Source organism: Bombina bombina, chromosome 10 (genome assembly GCF_027579735.1).
Source record: "Bombina bombina isolate aBomBom1 chromosome 10, aBomBom1.pri, whole genome shotgun sequence".
NCBI classification, from domain to species: Eukaryota; Metazoa; Chordata; class Amphibia; order Anura; family Bombinatoridae; genus Bombina; species Bombina bombina.
This window is the reverse complement of record NC_069508.1, coordinates 22,628,932-22,647,059: the sequence shown is the minus strand read 5'-3', so window position 1 is coordinate 22,647,059 and position 18,128 is coordinate 22,628,932. Positions and strand designations below refer to the sequence as shown.

The following is an 18,128-nucleotide window of genomic DNA, read 5'->3' as shown; positions in this document are numbered from 1 at the left end:
GCGCTCCCTAAAAAATCTACTATTCAGAGATGCATACAACCAACACCTTTCCTAACACCATTGCTTTTCCCTTGAACCGCTTAGAATGTAAGCCTATGAGCACAGCTGTTTGCAGATCGCCTTCATAAGAGCCGACTACAACAGTGCAACTCTGGGCAGGGCCCTCTACCCATTTGATCCCTATCAATGTTATCCTGTATACCAACTATGTTTATAGTGCTACAGAATCTGTTGGCGCCCTACAAATACCTGTTAATAATAATAATAAAAGGTGAGCATATGCAGGTATTAGTTAAGTATGCTTGGCTTTCAGGAACCAGGTGAGCATATGCAGGCCAAGGTAAGTATGCCAAACTTCAGAAACAAGGTAGGTAAGGCAATAACTCAGCCCAGAGTGACAAGCTGGGTGGGCTTTTATAGGAACTACCACACCTGAGGCCTCCAGGTGGGAGTTCTGGTAAGTAGGATACGGCCCCTATAAATCTAGGCAGCGTGCAGGCAGATTCCAGCATCCCTCTAGAACTGGGAGCAGCATTACCGCCGCGGGTAAGTATCTGACATTTGTTTTTGTACAGCTCTCAAGCTAAGAAGATTTTACATTTTTTAAATGCTTAAAAAGAAACCAGAGAAGAATATTTTGTGACATATGACAATTGTATGAAATTCAGATTTGACAGACCACAAATAAAGTTTCATTGGAACATGGCTAGTTACTCTAATTTGTTTATGTATTTTCTACGGCTGCTTGTTTAGTTGCTTCGGAGACCTATGTGCCACTCATCACTCTGCACTGCACACTAAAATATACGTCAAAACAAAGGTCAGAAAAAATAATGTTTAAAAAGAAATCTCTTCACAGCAGAATTTCTCCACAAAAATAAAAATAAGGCTCCAACCAAAGTAAGTTTCCAAGTGGCTCATTTGCATATCTTATATTTTGGATTTTGTCATTAAACCTTTTGTGGAAAATTTTCTTTGTTACAACAGTATCTACATATTACCCTTGATTAAGGGACATACAGTGAAAAAAGAAAACTATTTCATGTGTTAAAACATTTTATTATTGCATGATTTTTCCCAGAACAGTCCCTTTTTTTGGCTTCCTGTCCCTGCCTTTAAAAGGACGTTAAATACTAAATAAATGCTAGATAGAATGATGCATTCAAATAAAAGATTAGTCTGAGAATAACATGTAGATGTAATTTTTAAAGTTTCATTAGTTGTTTAACCTCTTAAGGACATATGACGGAATTTTTCCGTCATAAAACAATTGAGCAAACTGAAAGCTGTGTCCTTAAAGGGTTAAATAGTGATAAAACAAGTGTAACGTTTTACTGTCTATAAAACAATAGCAGCTGCCATGTTGTAACTTAGGTTACCTTTTCTGCTGTGGCCAATTAGAGACAGTTATTAATAGGTCACTAGAGTGAGCAGCCAATGGCTGTGTGGAATAGAACAGGGTTCTGCACTTCCACTTCTAACAGGAACTGAAAAGCTCATAATTTCAGAATGGAATTACAGGAAAAGGGGACAAAATAAATAATGAAAGTATATTGTAGACTTTTTCTTATATATGGAGTTTATCATTTTATATTAGTCTGTATATAGTTTATGGATATTGTGTGCAGTGCAGTACTCATTAGTCTCATTGCTTACAGTATGTTTTCTACAGTTTTCTGTTATGCTGAAGTTTAGCAGTGCAAGTTCAGGTGTCAGGAAAGGGAATTTGGAACGTGTGTATATATACTGAGGCTCTCTTTACAAGGGGCTTAACACATCAGCCTTTTTGTGTGCTGCGACTGGAATTCACAGAACATACAAAAAATCCAGATTTACTGGAGCATTTCTGGGTCTATTACCGTATTGTCAGTAATCACTGAAGCAGCAAAGATAAAAACATTAATAGTGACCTCATAATGCCATTTACCGCTACATGTGCAACTTTCAATAGCAAAAAACATAAAAATAAATCCTCAATATATCTACATAAAATCTCAGCAGCCCAAGGACACCAGTTAGCAGGTTAAACATAGTATTATATTCATTGCAGGCTGTGTAACATCTATATAGAGCGTTTTGTGGTGTCCGGCTGCTATACAGATGCTGAATAATTAAACCCGTTTGCTTATTGTGGTACTTGCTGTAAAGGTTTTCTTCTTATGACAGTTATGTGCTTGAGAGTAAGGGAGGTGATGAGCTTAATGATTTAACCTGCATTAAAGGGAGTGCATAAGGCAAATGTTATGTTACAGCAATTTTCTTATTGCACTAAAACTTGCATATAACTACGTGTTTAACTTCTGCCAAGTGATTAAACACATAATTAAAATCCACTGCTGGGAGCTAAACAAATTTGTTGAGCCAATGACAAAAAAAGACAAATGTGTGTAGACACCAATTAACAGCTAGCTCCCATCAGTGCATTGCTACTGCTGAGGATATGTACATATCATTTTTTAACAAAGCTACCCAAAAGAACAAAGTTTGGTAACAGTAAAGTAAATGTAGAAAAATTATAAAATGACACACTCTTTGACTTTACTGACACTTCAGTAATTGGTTTGGTAACAGATGGAGTCATGGGAAGGTCCTCTAATAAAGAGGTGAATATAAGGTATCAGCTGTAAGTAATACATAGGTACTCTATCAGCAGCCATTGTAACCGCAGAGGATTCTGGGTGACGGGTTCCCACCAATATGAGGTCACGGATTGGCTGAAATGCCAGGAAATCATATTTCGACTTTTTACCCGCCCCCTTCTAAACGTAATTTCCAATTGGTTGAAAAAGCGGAAGTGCGTGTACGTTTCTCAGCAATGTGTTGGCGGTGATTGGCTTAGGTGTCAGAGGCAAAAGATGTTTCTTACTCGTGATTGGCTACTGCACCGGAAGTTGCTGTTTGACGTTATTTTCATTTTTTACTCTCCAATGTAGCGCACTTTCAGAAACGAAAGACAGAGTCTGGGAGCCATGGATACCGGGGAGACGTGTATGTACCGGGGGCCGCACCTCAGACATATATTTATTTACTGCCGCGCAACATTACGTCACTGTTAGCTGTTTAGTTTAGTCCCGGGACAACAGACAGCAGTGTGTGGGGTGTAAGAGCCCTGTCCTCCCCATAGACTCTGACACTATCCTCACTGGGTCACTGCAGCTCTGCGGATACCCTGTGACTGATACGTTGTAGATAATGTGCGGTCTAAATGATCTTCTTAGTCATATCGCATTATTTTACTTCAAAAATTAGTGTGGGGGTTTAGATGAAGGTGTTTGTGTCCCAGGAGCAACAAGGGGAGCCATATTTTGGGGTGTAAAGTCCCTGTTCTCTCCATAGACTTTCCACAGCCAGCTCTGCTCCCCTACATGTATACATTTTATTAAACCCTCAGCCTACAGGTTTTTATACATTTGTAACTGTTTACTGTACAGACACTTAAAGGGACACTGAACCCATTGTTTCTTTCATGATTCAGATAGAGCAGCAATTTTAAGTAACTTTCTAATTTACTCCTATTCTCAGATTTTCTTTATTCTCTTGGTATCTTTATTTGAAAAGCAAGAATGTAAGTTTAGATGCCGGCCCATTTTTTTTTTTTTTTTAACAAACTGGGTTGTCCTTGCTGATTGGACGGCACCAATAAACAAGTGCTGTCCATGCTACTAAACCAAAAACTTGCTGGCTCCTTAGCTTAGATGCCTTCTTCTTCAATCAAAGGGACAGTCAACACCAGAATTTGTGTTTTAAAAGACAGATAATCCCTTAATTACCAAGTCCCCAGTTTTGCATAACCAACAGTTATAATTATACAAGTTTTACCTCTGTAATTACCTTCTATCTAAGCCTTAGCAGACTGCTCCCTTATTTCAGTTCTTTTGACTTGCATTTTAGCAAATCAGAGCTGTCTCCATGGTAAATTCACGTGCATGAGCTCAATGTTATCTATATGAAACACGTGAACTAATGCCCTCTAGTGGTGAAAAACGATAAAAATGCATTTAATTTAGAGGTGGCCTTCAAGGTCTAAGAAATTAGCATATGAACCTCCTAGGTTTAGCTCTCAACTAAGAATACCAAGAGAACAAAGAAAAATTGGTGATAAAAGTCAATTGGAAAGTTGTTTAAAATCACATGCCCTGTTTGAAACATTACATTTTTTTTGGACTTGACTGTCCCTTTAGAGATAGCAAGATAACAAAGAAACATTGATAATAGGAGTAAATTAGAAAGTTGTTTAAAATTGCTGCTCTATCTGAATTATGAAAGAAAAAATTTGGGTTCAGTGCCCTTTAAAGCAGTTCTGTCAGTACCAGAAGTACAACCTGCTGAGAAAATCATGATCACGCAGCACAGTCTTAAAGGGCTGCTCACACAGTCCTAAAGGGACAGACAAAACCACACACAGCCTTGAAAGGGTAAACTAGCACCACACGCACACAGTCTTAAAGGGACAGACAAAACCACACACAGCCTTGAAGGTAAACTAGCACCACACGCACACAGTCTTAAAGGGACAGACAAAACCACACACAGCCTTGAAGGTAAACTAGCACCACACGCACACAGTCTTAAAGGGACAGATCGCAGTAATGCTCATGCAGCGCAACCTTAAAGGGCAGCTCGACACCTACACACACGGCCTTAAAGGGACAGATCACCGCAATGTTTATGCAGTGCAACCTTAAAGGGCAACTCGACACCTGCGCACAGAGCCTTAAACGGACAGATCACCATAAGTAATCTTCATGCAGCGCAATCTTAAAGGGCAGCTCAACACCTGTGCTCCCAGCCTTAAAGGGACAGATCACCGTAATGTTCACAGGTATCAAGCTGCCCTTTAAGGTTGCGCTGCATGAACATTACGGTGATCTGTCCCTTTAAGACTGTGTGCGTGTGGTGCTAGTTTACCCTTTCAAGGCTGTGTCCGGTTTTGTCTGTCCCTTTAAGAGTGTGTGACCAGTCAGTGGGCTGCCCTTTAAGACACTGCTGCGTGATCATTATTTTCTCAGCAGTTTGTACAGTTGGTACTGACAGAGCTGCTGTAAGTGTCTGTGTACAGTAAACAGTTACAAATGTATAAAAACCTGTAGCTGAGGGTTTGATACAATGTATCCATGTAGGTGAGCAGAGCTAGCTGGCTGTGGAAAGTCTATGGGGAAAACAGGGACTTTACACCCCAAAATATGTCTCCCCTTGTTGTTCCTGGAGACACAAACACTGCAGCATTGTTGGTAGCCCTCATCTAAACCCCCACACCAATTTTTGAAGTAAAATAATGCAATATGGCCAAGAAAATAATTTATACTGCTAAACTCAGATTTTACCGTCCCCCAGTCCCAATACAAACTATTGTAAGCAGATCTCATTGGGAGAACAGGATTTTTACACCCATAACTTTCTCTCTCTCCCCTTTGTCTCTGCAGATCGTACACAGCTCTCAGCTGGGTGTTCAGAGGGTGGATATAGAGGGATTGTGGGTCGTTGTGTAGAGTAGAATTAGGCAAATGGAATTAAACATGTAAAACAATGTATTTAGATGTAACACATTGGGACAGGGTTGCAAACTGGGCATTATGTAACTGGACAGTCTAGTATTCCAGCTGAGTCAACTGTTAAATATAATAAAGAAAACAACTGGTGTCTGATCTGTGTGGATGTACAGTACTTTAAGTGAGACCTAATATTGGGTACAGTTTATGAGCATCAGTGCCCTTGGTCTGATCAGAGTTATCCATATGTTAATTACAGACACTGCAGACAAAGGGGTCTGATCTGAGATCAGATGGTGCTTATGATTGATAGGAGCCCATGGGGTCTACTCCATGATTCCAGCTAACTCTTTACCCTGTTCACTCATTTGGTTACTTTTGTTAAGGACAGGGAGTTAAATATGTCTCTTAGTATTTGCAAACATTATATGCATTGCTCTGTTTATTACAAAGCTTTGTATGTAATCTACATATACATTGCTGTTGGTAGCTGTGCCACAGACAGAGTGTGACCGTTTGCAGTGCTGCTGTTTGCAGCCTTTTAGGTTCATAGATCCATACCTGTGATTAATGAGTGTGTGTGTATGTATATGTATATATGTATATATATATATATATATATGTATATGTATAATATCTCACTATTTGTCATTGCCCAGTTGCACACCACAGACCACTGGTAAGACTTAAAGGGACACTGAATCCAATCTTTTTTTCTTTCGTGATTCAGAAAGAGCAGCAATTTTAAGCAACTTTCTAATTTACTCCTAGTATCAATTTTATAAATTCTCTTGGTATCTTTATTTGAAATGTAAGTTTAGATACCGTCCCATTTTGGTGAACAACCTAGGTTGTTCTTGCTGATTGGTGGATAAATTCAAGTGCTGTCCAAAGGTCTGAAACAAAAAAAGCTTAGATGCATTCTTTTTTCAAATAACGATAGAAAGAGAACGAAGAAAAATTGATAATAGGAGTAAATTAGAAAGTTGCTTAAGATTGCTGCTCTATCTGAATCACGAAAGGAAATATTTGGGTTTAGTGTCCCTTTAAAACATTTTTTATATATAGTTACTGGTAGAAAAACAGGTTATGGAGTCAGCCAGTTAATTTTTGTTTGTTTTTTGGAGAAACTAAACTAATGTAATTTCAGGGCTTACAGACAGCCCATCAGTACCTAGCTATGTACATTAAGCTCCACGGCTAGCAGGGGGTGTCAATCATCCTGATCGTTTCTGATCAGGATGATTGCTGTGCGCCACCTCAGAGATGGCGGACGAGTTAAGGAGACCGCTGCTTCTTAACTTCAGTTTCGGGGGAACATTTCAGAATCCGCTGCTTGATAAATCTACCCTCGGTCTTTGTTCTTCTCATTGTTTCCATAGAACTTGATTGTCTGTTTTACCAAATAGTGTCAGTGTTCTCCACAGAAAATGTTGTCAGCCGGAGCCGAGGGGGGGGGGGGGGGCATTATAAAGTAGCCTGGTGGGGGAGTGCAATAATTTCTAATATTCTAACATATTCTAACATATTCTGCTATCAAACTTACAAATTGATTGCATAATTTAACATACATTTATTTAATGATAATGTGTGCGGTAAACATTGAAATAATATGTAATTTTAGCTCATTTTATCATCTTATTTGCTAAGATATTAGTGGGGACAGATGAATGAGAACTTAAACATATTTGTCTGATTTTAGGTTTCACAGATGGAAAAGAAAATTGTTTGTCGCTGGATAAAAGAGATGAGCCTGTACTTTTAAATGTTAAAACAGAAGATAAAGGTTAGTGGGAAATCTAGTTCCTGTCCTGTGTTCCCTGCATAGATAATACTATTGCAGAAAGGAAGACCTGCGCACATTTAGCACGACCTGCGCACATTTAGCACACATTTAGCATGACCTGCGCACATTTAGCAAGGCCTACGCTGATTTAGCACACATTTAGCAAGGCCTGCGCACATTTAGCGCACATTTAGCAAGGCCTGCACACATTTAGCACGACCTGCGCACATTTAGCACACATTTAGCATGACCTGCGCACATTTAGCAAGGCCTACGCTGATTTAGCACACATTTAGCAAGGCCTGCGCACATTTAGCGCACATTTAGCAAGGCCTGCACACATTTAGCACGACCTGCGCACATTTAGCACACATTTAGCATGACCTGCGCACATTTAGCAAGGCCTACGCTGATTTAGCACACATTTAGCAAGGCCTGCGCACATTTAGCGCACATTTAGCAAGGCCTGCGCACATTTAACAAGCCAGAATTAAAATTGAGGAGTCAGGAACTGAGCACACTTCTTTCATGTTATTTCCAGACCAAAATATTACAATTATCAGTTGTGTACTGTGGAATAGTCTACTGTATAGTAAACGAATAAGCTATTCAGCCACATCACAGCCTTGGCTGTTATAATGTTATACTGATTAAATAGATATGAAATGACAACAGGTACAAAGCAGAACACTACTTACTGGTCCATTTATTGTGATGTTTTCTTCAGTGCTAAATGTGTGTGTTTTCCTTATGAGACATGGGGCAATCTACTTGGCAGTCTCTTGTGGACTATATTTATATGTTATGTGAGTAATCTGCTTCAGCGTTATGAACCATAGTAAACAGTAAACACCTTGTAATTACAGCACTTATATACAGTGTTCCAACAGATTAACATATCAGCATATCAACTTTCTTTTTACAGATTAACAGCTTGTTTGCTTTATGGTCAAATTTCACCTACCAGTTTCCTTATATGCAGGAGTCAATCCAGAGTTGAGTCTACAGAAGACAGGGCTTGCTACTTTTATTATGTTAAACATTTATCTTTTTGGTTTCAGCAGACATACGATAAACAACTGCTAATGAGAGTTAGATATGTGGCAGGGTTAGGCTTGTGAATCTATCATGTGCGCTTCTGGTTTTCAGGACTGGCAAATCCTCATACAGAAATAGGGGGAGAATAAATAAGAAAGATATATTGCAAAGTTGTTTTGGGGTGTATAATTAGCATTTTGTACTTTATTTACCGTCCCTTTCAGGGCTGTTCTTTCTTTGGTAGGTAATGGTTAAAGTGACAGTAAATACAAAATGCAATTTCTCATTAAATGCTTTGGTTATGCATATGTGAAATACTTTGCAGTCTTTTAATTTTGAGCATTTTCCAATAATTTAAATCTTAAAATATTAGTTTTTCCTCTGGCCCCAGAGAGGCTGGAGAGTGTTGCATGGAATTCAGAACTGTAACCCTACAGTGATGGCCTGATCAGTGCAGGAGCTTATTTAGTTCTGTAACTGGCCACTCAGGAGAAGTTGGTCTTTTTAAGGGGTGTTTTCCTGGACACAAAACCGTATCAGTTTTACTAAGAAAATGTCAGAGCTTAAGGGTTTCTAAACTATTTATTTTGTGTGCAGATCTTGTGCAGTTTAATGAATGTCTGTTGTAACTTGATTCCTGGAAGCCACACAGTGCAGAATTGACATCTTTTAAAGATAGGGGAAAGTCAAAATAACATTTGTAGCAGTCAGGTAGTGCATGTCATTTTAAAACACTTTTGTTATTGAATAGACTTCTGTTTTCTTGGTATTCTTTTGTTAAAAAGAGTGTGTACATATGAGAGCATCCAAATTTTTATAGACTTTCAATTAAATTTACTACTAATATAAAATGTACTTTGTTCTTTTGGTATCCTTTGTTAAAACCTAGATAGACTCAGGAGCAGCAGTTAACTACTGTGAGCTAGCTACTAGTTTCTGGTTACACACCTTTGCATATTGTCATTGGCTCACCAGATGTGATCAGCTAACTACCAGTAGTGCTTTGATGCTCTGGAGTTGACTTTAAGGGGCCGAGTAATTTAATGTGCGGGCGGACATGATCCGCTTTAGCAGATCATGTCCGCCCCACATCGATAAATGCAGACAGCATACGCTCTGTCTTCATTTATCATTGCACAAGCATTTCTAGTGAAATGCGTGTCCAATGACGCCCCTGCACATTCACGGCCAATCGGACGCTAGCAGGGGGGTGTCAATCATCCCGATCGTATCCGTTCTGGATGATTGCTATATGCCACCTCAGAGGTGGCGGATGAGTTAAGAAGCAGCTGTTTTACGACCGCTGCTTCTTAACTTTTGTTTCCGGCGAGCCTGAAGGCTCGCACGGAAACTGCTGCATTCGCAGCATGGTAAATTGGCCCCATAGAATGTGTTTAATCAGTTTGCATTGGTTAAACTCATAGTTATGTACAAGCAACAGTTCAATAATGCTGTAATATATGATAGCACTTTTATATCACTTTGATTGTTTGATTACTTATTCATAAGGCTTTCATGTGACCCTCGGGGGCGGGAGGGGAACTCATTTGTTGTTATATCATGACCAGTAGCTAACGTTTCTTGTCTTGTTTCAGTTGACAATACGTCATTCACAGCTGATGTGACTATTGAGGAGTTTGGACAAATGGTGAATGAAGTTCCATTAGAGCAACCAGCTAATTCCACACTTGACGGTTGGTATTATTAATAATATAGTTACGTGCTTGACAGTACTCATAACACCAGCAGACCATCCTATAGGGCTCATTGTACTACAGCAGCTCCCAGGTATCGCCTATAGCCTAATATATGTCAATCTGAAAACACTTTATTAAAGGGATAGAATGGTTGTGAAATGTTTGTGATTGAATTTCATTTTTATATGGAATCATTTTTGCAATATACATCCAGTAGCAAAACTGCTTCTGGTAAAGTCACTAGTGTTTCAGCAGCATACGTATATATGCTACGTGTGACTAGAGGATCAGGATACAAGCACTATCTTTGCTCAGAGAGCTGACGGGGGGGGTGTATAGTGTCAGTGAAGACTTAATTTATGCCATAAAAGTCACTGCTGAGACGGTACACAATACCCGCGTATGCTACTTAAAAACAATAATATCTTTTACTAGAAGTGTCTTTGCTAATAGAACTACTGTATATTGTAAAAATGTTTCTAATTTAAAATTTAAATTCACCCATGCACCTTTAATTTTTAACCTTTCTATCCCTTTAATGGGAGGCTTAGAAACGACATCACTTAATGTCATTGTTATTCTTCAGTTGTAGTTGGGTCTAATCAAATAGAAGCCCATGATCATGTCCTTGTATAATTCCTCATGGAGAAACTAATCCGGAGAGTGTCACTAATGTGTGTTTTATTTTCCCTCTCCTTTCAGATACTCACATCTCCATTCAGAAAGATTGGGACGACCTAGTGCGCATAATAGAGCAAGCTGACAGTACGTTCATAAGATTTGGAACCATTCAGTGCAGTGTCATAGACTTATGTAAAAATATCATGCGGTTGCCTGTACTATAATGTTAACAAGTTCTTAACTGAATTACTATACGTTAGAGCTTAAAATATATCCCCAGCATCTTGATTTCTTTTTTGGAAAGACTGTATGTGTATAAATTATTTGTCACCTGCAGAAAAATGGTAACCCTGGTCAAACCAGTATTTTAGTGATTTGCCTGAAGGGTCAGTCTGGAGCAGAAGTAGAAATAGGATAAAGTGAACCTTAAAGGGATAGTAAAGTCAAAATTAAACTTTTATGATTCAGATAGAGCAGCAACTTTCTAAAATACTCCTGTGATCAATTTTTCTTTGTTCTCTTGGTATCTTTATTTGAATGTAAGCTTAGGAGCCGGGACATTTTTGGTTCAGAACCTGGGTAGTGCTTGCTGATTGGTTGGCTACTTTTAGACACCAATCAGAAAGTGCTACCCAGGTGCTAAACCAAAAATGGACTTAAATTCCTGCTTTTTCAAATAAAGATACCAAGAGTATGAAGAAAAATTAATAATTGGAGTAAATTAGAAAATTGCTTAAAATTGCTGCTCTAGCTGAATCATGAGTTTAATTTTGACTAGACTATCCCTTTAAGGTTCACTTTATCCTATTTCTACTTCTGCTCCAGATTGACCCTTCAGGCAAATCACTACCATACTGGTTTGGCAGGGGTTACCATTTTCTGCAGGTGATAAATGACAATTTATACACACAATTATTTTTACTAGACTATCCCTTTAAATGAATAAATTCCTACTTTATAAAACTGTGTTATTCCATGTCAAGTGTTTTTTTTTACCTTAGGTTCCCCAGTTGTGATATCGCTCTGCATACTGTTTTGCCTATTGAAGCAGTTTACAACTTGTAAAGGGACATAATACTCATATGCTAAAGTGATGCAGCATAACTGCAAAAAGCTGACATGAAAAAATATCACCTTAACATCTCTGTGTAAAAACGGGAAGATATTTAACCTCAAAATGTCTTCAGCTCACCAGAGTAAGTGCTCTGTGAACATATAACAAAGAAAGAAGAATCCGGAGATAGTCTCTATCCTTTTTAGGTAAAAACAGTCCTTTATTCTTAACAAGTTATAGTTCATGACAGGGTAGTGCAAAACGGTAGACTGGTCTTACGCGTTTCGGCTGGTGCCGTATTCATAGACCTACTGAGTACTGAGTCTACCTACTTTAAAAAGGGGCTGGTTTACAGCTATTGATTTCTTAAAGTGACTACACCTTATGGGATACAGCTGCTTGTAGGTGTTTTACTAGATAAAGTTATGTATAGTATTACTTTAATTCTAATATGCATTAATTACAAGTGGCATTATAATGATGCAATAAATTCATACGATCATACCAAATTCTAAATCCTCTTAGTTGTAAGCGATTGTGAGGCTAAATTATATGTAAATGGCTTTAATGACATTTTTCTTTACCATTAGCTAAATTGCTAAACCTAATGTCTAAAATAAAGCGTAAGATGCTAAATAATTACTTTAAAACTTATTTGGAGGATATTCTCTAACTACAATTTTCTAGAGTTAGAGGATGGAACATGCATTGAATTCAAGCGTAAATAAAACACTCTAGTTATGAACATTTGCTCTGTGAACAGTTAATCTTCAGCTGCTGTCCAGCTGCAAGTTGAAAACACAGCCAATCAGCATTCAGCAGTGCTGAGGTCATGCTTTGCTTTGCTCTCGTGAGATTTCACTGAAATCTCATGAAATTTCATAGTAAACTTCCTTGAACTGAATAGGAAAATAACATGACTGTTCCTGCACGAGCCAGATGCACACTCCCTTGCATGTCCAAGGACTAACATTCTGATTAAAGTGGGGTGTAAATACGTAAGAAATATTGAGGTAAATATCTTCCTTTTTTACATAGAGATGTTCAGGTGATATTTTCTAGTCAGCTTTTTACAGCTATGCTGCATCACTTTCAAGTGCTTCTACATTTGGGTATCACGTCCCTTTAAACTTGTAGTCTGTATAGTTTCTGGTTTTATAAGGATTTGAAATTCTTACAAAGTAAAATTTTTTGATGTGCATGAATATAAAACATAAATTTAGAACAAAGTAGGCTTGTCTTTGATATGTTGCATGACTAGGTGTGAGGAATAATGGACACACGCAGTCACACAAAAAGGAACAAAAAATTCCATGCATCCGATTAACATTTTTCAAGAAATTGGTGTTTGTTCCTTGGTATTTCATGATTTTCCATACCAAATTTCAAGATGGGGTCTCAATGGGGTTTTTGTTTATAGCATGTGGAAATTTATTGATTTACAATAGATTTTAGTTAAATATCAACAATAACAGATATTTTGAGAAATTTTGCCAGATAATTTCCTGATCTTGGCAGTGGTTTTTTCATAAACTGATCTCATTAACGGACTCATCGTACCATGGAGACAACAATGTAAGGTGGATTATATTATAAAGCTGAGCACCTTTCCATGACTGATCGTACATTAACCGGTACCTTCTGGAGTGCTGATCTTCAGACAGCTCTTGCGGGACGACCGTTAAAATAATTCCAACTAGTCTACTGTTGGGATGATTTAAATATAATGTAGTGACTTTTGCTACTTTAGTGTAGAAATACTTTATAAAGCATTGTTTGCCAAACCCAGTCCTCAGGACCCTTAAAGGGACACTGAACCCAATTTTTTTCTTTCATGATTCAGATAGCGCATTAAATTTGAATCAACTTCATAATTTATTCCTATTATAAATTTTTCTTTGTTCTCTTACTATCTTTATTTTAAAAGCAGGAATGTTAATCTTGGCAGCCAGCCCATTTTAGGTTCAGCACCATGGATAGCGCTTACTTATTGGAGGCTTACATTTACCCACCAATATGCAAGCATAACCCAGGTTCTCAACCAAATATGGGCTGGCCCTTATGCATCACATTCCTGCTTTTTAAATACAGATAGCTAGAGAACAAAGATAATAGGAGTAAATTAGAAAGTTGCTTAAAATTGCTGCTCTCTCTGAACCATGAAAGAAAAAAATTGGGTTTAGTGTCCCTTTAACGGGCCACATATTCATTATATCTTAACTAGAGCACAGGTGAAATAATCAGTTCACCCATCAGCTGATCAGTTTGCCTGTGCTCTAGTTAAGATATAATAAATATGTGGCCCGTTAAGGGTCTTGCAAACTGGAGTTGGGAAACACTGAGAAAGTGTAAACTGAATTCTACCATAAGCAATGTCTGGGACAGGAAGGGTTTGTGCTTGTTAATATTTTCTGTAATCCCTTTAAAGAGATGGTCAAATAAGGTCAGTGTATGAAATATCCTGTATTAAACAAATGAAAGTGTGTGAACCACAAGGCAAAGCATGCTGTGATCTGAGATGTCATCACAGAAAATACAGCATATCTGCAGAAAGAATGGGACACATGCAGGACCTGTTGGCTCTTTCACTTTGCAGCACTGCTCTTCATCAAACTTTTCTCTTCAAACAGCGCTGTGCTCTGGCTGCACTGTTTTCCTTAAAATAGTGCATCCAGAATAAAGTGTTGTTTGAAGAGAACAGTCAAATACGGAGCAGTGTTGCAATGCAGCAGTGCATTTATTGTTGACTGGCTCTCAGGGATTTTTTCACATGACATTTTAAAATATTAACAATTTCTTTTTTCCTCTGCAGCTAATTTGCAATGCACATTTTAATTGCTGCACTATATTATAAAACCTTAAAAATGGCTTTATTCTACAGTTAACCAACACATTGTGACTGAACTGGTGCTTTAGTGTAACTGCCTAATTTAACATTTTATTTTATTTTAAAATGATCTGCAGAAATGTTTTCACAAAAAAAAAAAATTAGCACCGAAAGTGAAAAAAAGTTCTGCCGCTGAGTATGTGAAATGAGTGAGCCAGAAGCTTCTGGAGGAAATAAGTTAAGTTGTTCAAATTGACTAGAAGATATTTATAGCAACCATGCAACTCTGTGTTTAACCACTGATCCCATGCTGAAACCGCCTGTGACCCAATCAGCCGCGACAGTTGGACAACCTAGCTGTGTGACTGCCTCTGCTGATTGGCTAACTGATTGTTTCCATTCAGCTGGGTCATGCAACTACTACTGCCGCTTAGAACTATGGTTTTAACCCAGTTGCAGAAGTTAAACACATAGAGTAGATGGGTCTCTAGTGCTAAAATGACATGGTGTAAAAACAATGAGAGCATGGCATTTTTCTACAATAATGACCCTTTAAATAAATCTTTTTGTCTGTTGAGGAATAACCGGCTTCAAAGAAATATAGATATTAGGTTCATCACCGACACATTTATGAAAATGTTTCAAATTTACCAATAAACAAATCCCATTTAGGTCCCAACTTGAAATTTGTCATTAATGATCCTAAAATATCAAGGAAGAAACTTCCCTTTTTCCAAAGCCCTATGTATTTTTTGGGGAATCATTTTCTTGTTGTGAACAAACGTGTTGGTGTTTTTTTAAACGCATTTCACAAAATGTTTAAACAAGGTTACCCTATTTTTCAGTGTCCTTAAACTTAGAAGGATTACCTAGTGTGGGCAGTATTGGCAAGAATTGCTTTAATTGGGTTTAGCGATGGCAGAAGCGGTGAACACTTTATGGGTTGTTTAAATGACCACATAGTGCAGTAGAATTAAATAATTAACCAGTGCGTAATAAAAAGACAATGATTTCAAATAAGCAGATTTTTTTTCAGACAAATCTATTTTTTCTCCCATTGTCCGGCCCCCTGTATCATGTGACAGACATCAGCCAATCACAGACTAGTATACGTATACCCTGTGAGCTTATGCACATGCTCAGTAGGACCTTGTTCCTCAGAAAGGGTGAATATAAAAAGGCTGTGCAAAATGTGATAATGGAAATAAATTGGAAAGTGTCTTAAAAATGCTGCTCTTTCTGATTCATAAAGTTTATTTTGACTTCAGTGTCCCTTTAAAAAACACTAACATTATTTTTGTGGTTTTAGGTGAGAAGACTCCTTGCCCGCTGTGCCCAGAAGAAAGGTTCAGGCCGTGCCACAATAATAAGCTGCATAAACATTTGCAGAATATGCACTGGAAAGTGTCAGTTGAATATCAAGGTAACTCAACAGAATAATAGCAGATCGGAGGACCACGCAATTGGCTTTGTTAAGCTGTACATCTGGTGAAAGAAAACTCTGATGCAATAAACTAAATGCTACAAAAATACCAACAGGATAAAGTGTTTAATTTGACAGATTCTTTCTGTGATTTAGAAGTTGTATATTTTGTAAAATTCTTCCGTACAGTTGGAATTTGCAAAAGAAGAGACAGTGTAGTAAACCCCATGCATATGATGTACAGAGTTGCACGTGCATTGTGATTATTTTTGTAAACCCAATCTGTATTTGTATAGAAGTTTATGTATATTCTTTTTATCTCATTGTAAGGAATTAAAAAACATTTTATTTTTATTTTTTAGGGTACAGAATGTGCATTTGTTATTTACCCTGCAGTGAGCAAAATGTGACACGTGACCAGGAAGGGGTAATGAGAGATCTCGTTTGTGCTGGCAAATATGACAAGTTTTCCTGTGTGTGGTCCCTTGCTATAACAGTTTGACTTAAAGGGACACAAAACCCACATTTGTTTTGTTTTCTTTCACGATTCAGATATTGCATGCAATTTTAAGTAACTTTCTAATTTACTCCTTTTATACATTTTTCTTTGTTCTCTTGCTATCCTTATTTGAAAAAGCAGGGATGTAAGCTTAGGAGTCGGACCATTTTTTATTCAGAACCTGGGTAGCACTACATTTAGCCATCAATCGGCAGGCGCTACCCAGGTGCTGAACCAAATAGAAAATACTTATACATTGTGCTTTCCTGTGCTTGACAGCACATTTTGGGTACATTGTTTCTTTAAGTCCTGAAAGGGGGGAAAAAAGTTAAGAAATAGTTAAGCAATGCCAGGTTTGTGTTCGCAGAGGAACAAATGGGAGCACTTAACCACTGTATTATATATTTATGTTGTAGGCAGTCACCAAGATCAGCGCTCATTACCACTGTACTGTATCTTATGTTGTAGGCAGTCACCAAGATCAGCGCTCATTACCACTGTACTGTATCTTATGTTGTAGGCAGTCACCAAGATCAGCGCTCATTACCACTGTACTGTATCTTATGTTGTAGACAGTCACCAAGATCCGCGCTCATTACCACTATATTATATATTTATGTTGTAGGCAGTCACCAAGATCAGCGCTCATTACCACTATATTATATATTTATGTTGTAGGCAGTCACCAAGATCAGCGCTCATTACCACTGTATTATATCTTTATGTTGTAGGCAGTCACCAAGATCCGCGCTCATTACCACTTTATTATATCTTTATGTTGTAGGCAGTCACCAAGATCCGCGCTCATTACCACTGTATTATATCTTTATGTTGTAGGCAGTCACCAAGATCCGCGCTCATTACCACTGTATTATATCTTTATGTTGTAGGCAGTCACCAAGATCCGCGCTCATTACCACTGTATTATATCTTTATGTTGTAGGCAGTCACCAAGATCCGCGCTCATTACCACTTTATTATATCTTTATGTTGTAGGCAGTCACCAAGATCCGCGCTCATTACCACTGTATTATATCTTTATGTTGTAGGCAGTCACCAAGATCCGCGCTCATTACCACTGTATTATATCTTTATGTTGTAGGCAGTCACCAAGATCCGCGCTCATTACCACTGTATTATATCTTTATGTTGTAGGCAGTCACCAAGATCTGCGCTCATTACCACTGTATTATATCTTTATGTTGTAGGCAGTCACCAAGATCAGCGCTCATTACCACTGTATTATATCTTTATGTTGTAGGCAGTCACCAAGATCAGCGCTCATTACCACTGTACTGTATCTTATGTTGTAGACAGTCACCAAGATCCGCGCTCATTACCACTATATTATATATTTATGTTGTAGGCAGTCACCAAGATCAGCGCTCATTACCACTATATTATATATTTATGTTGTAGGCAGTCACCAAGATCAGCGCTCATTACCACTGTATTATATCTTTATGTTGTAGGCAGTCACCAAGATCCGCGCTCATTACCACTTTATTATATCTTTATGTTGTAGGCAGTCACCAAGATCCGCGCTCATTACCACTGTATTATATCTTTATGTTGTAGGCAGTCACCAAGATCAGCGCTCATTACCACTGTATTATATCTTTATGTTGTAGGCAGTCACCAAGATCCGCGCTCATTACCACTGTATTATATCTTTATGTTGTAGGCAGTCACCA

The 18,128-nt window shown here is 38.1% G+C and overlaps 1 protein-coding gene across 1 annotated transcript in view; it reads left to right on the top strand.

Moving 5' to 3' along the window:
• The first annotated feature begins 2,871 nt into the window (after positions 1-2,871).
• The window catches only part of TRMT1L (tRNA methyltransferase 1 like), a 57,279-nt gene continuing 42,022 nt past the window's right edge, over positions 2,872-18,128 (top strand). The window contains exons 1-6 of the mRNA XM_053693852.1: positions 2,872-2,988; positions 7,192-7,275; positions 9,909-10,007; positions 10,713-10,775; positions 15,822-15,935; positions 16,298-16,362. Coding sequence (XP_053549827.1) covers positions 2,970-2,988; positions 7,192-7,275; positions 9,909-10,007; positions 10,713-10,775; positions 15,822-15,935; positions 16,298-16,362 — 444 coding nt within the window. The 5' untranslated portion in view covers positions 2,872-2,969. The remainder of the gene's footprint in view (positions 2,989-7,191; positions 7,276-9,908; positions 10,008-10,712; positions 10,776-15,821; positions 15,936-16,297; positions 16,363-18,128) is intronic.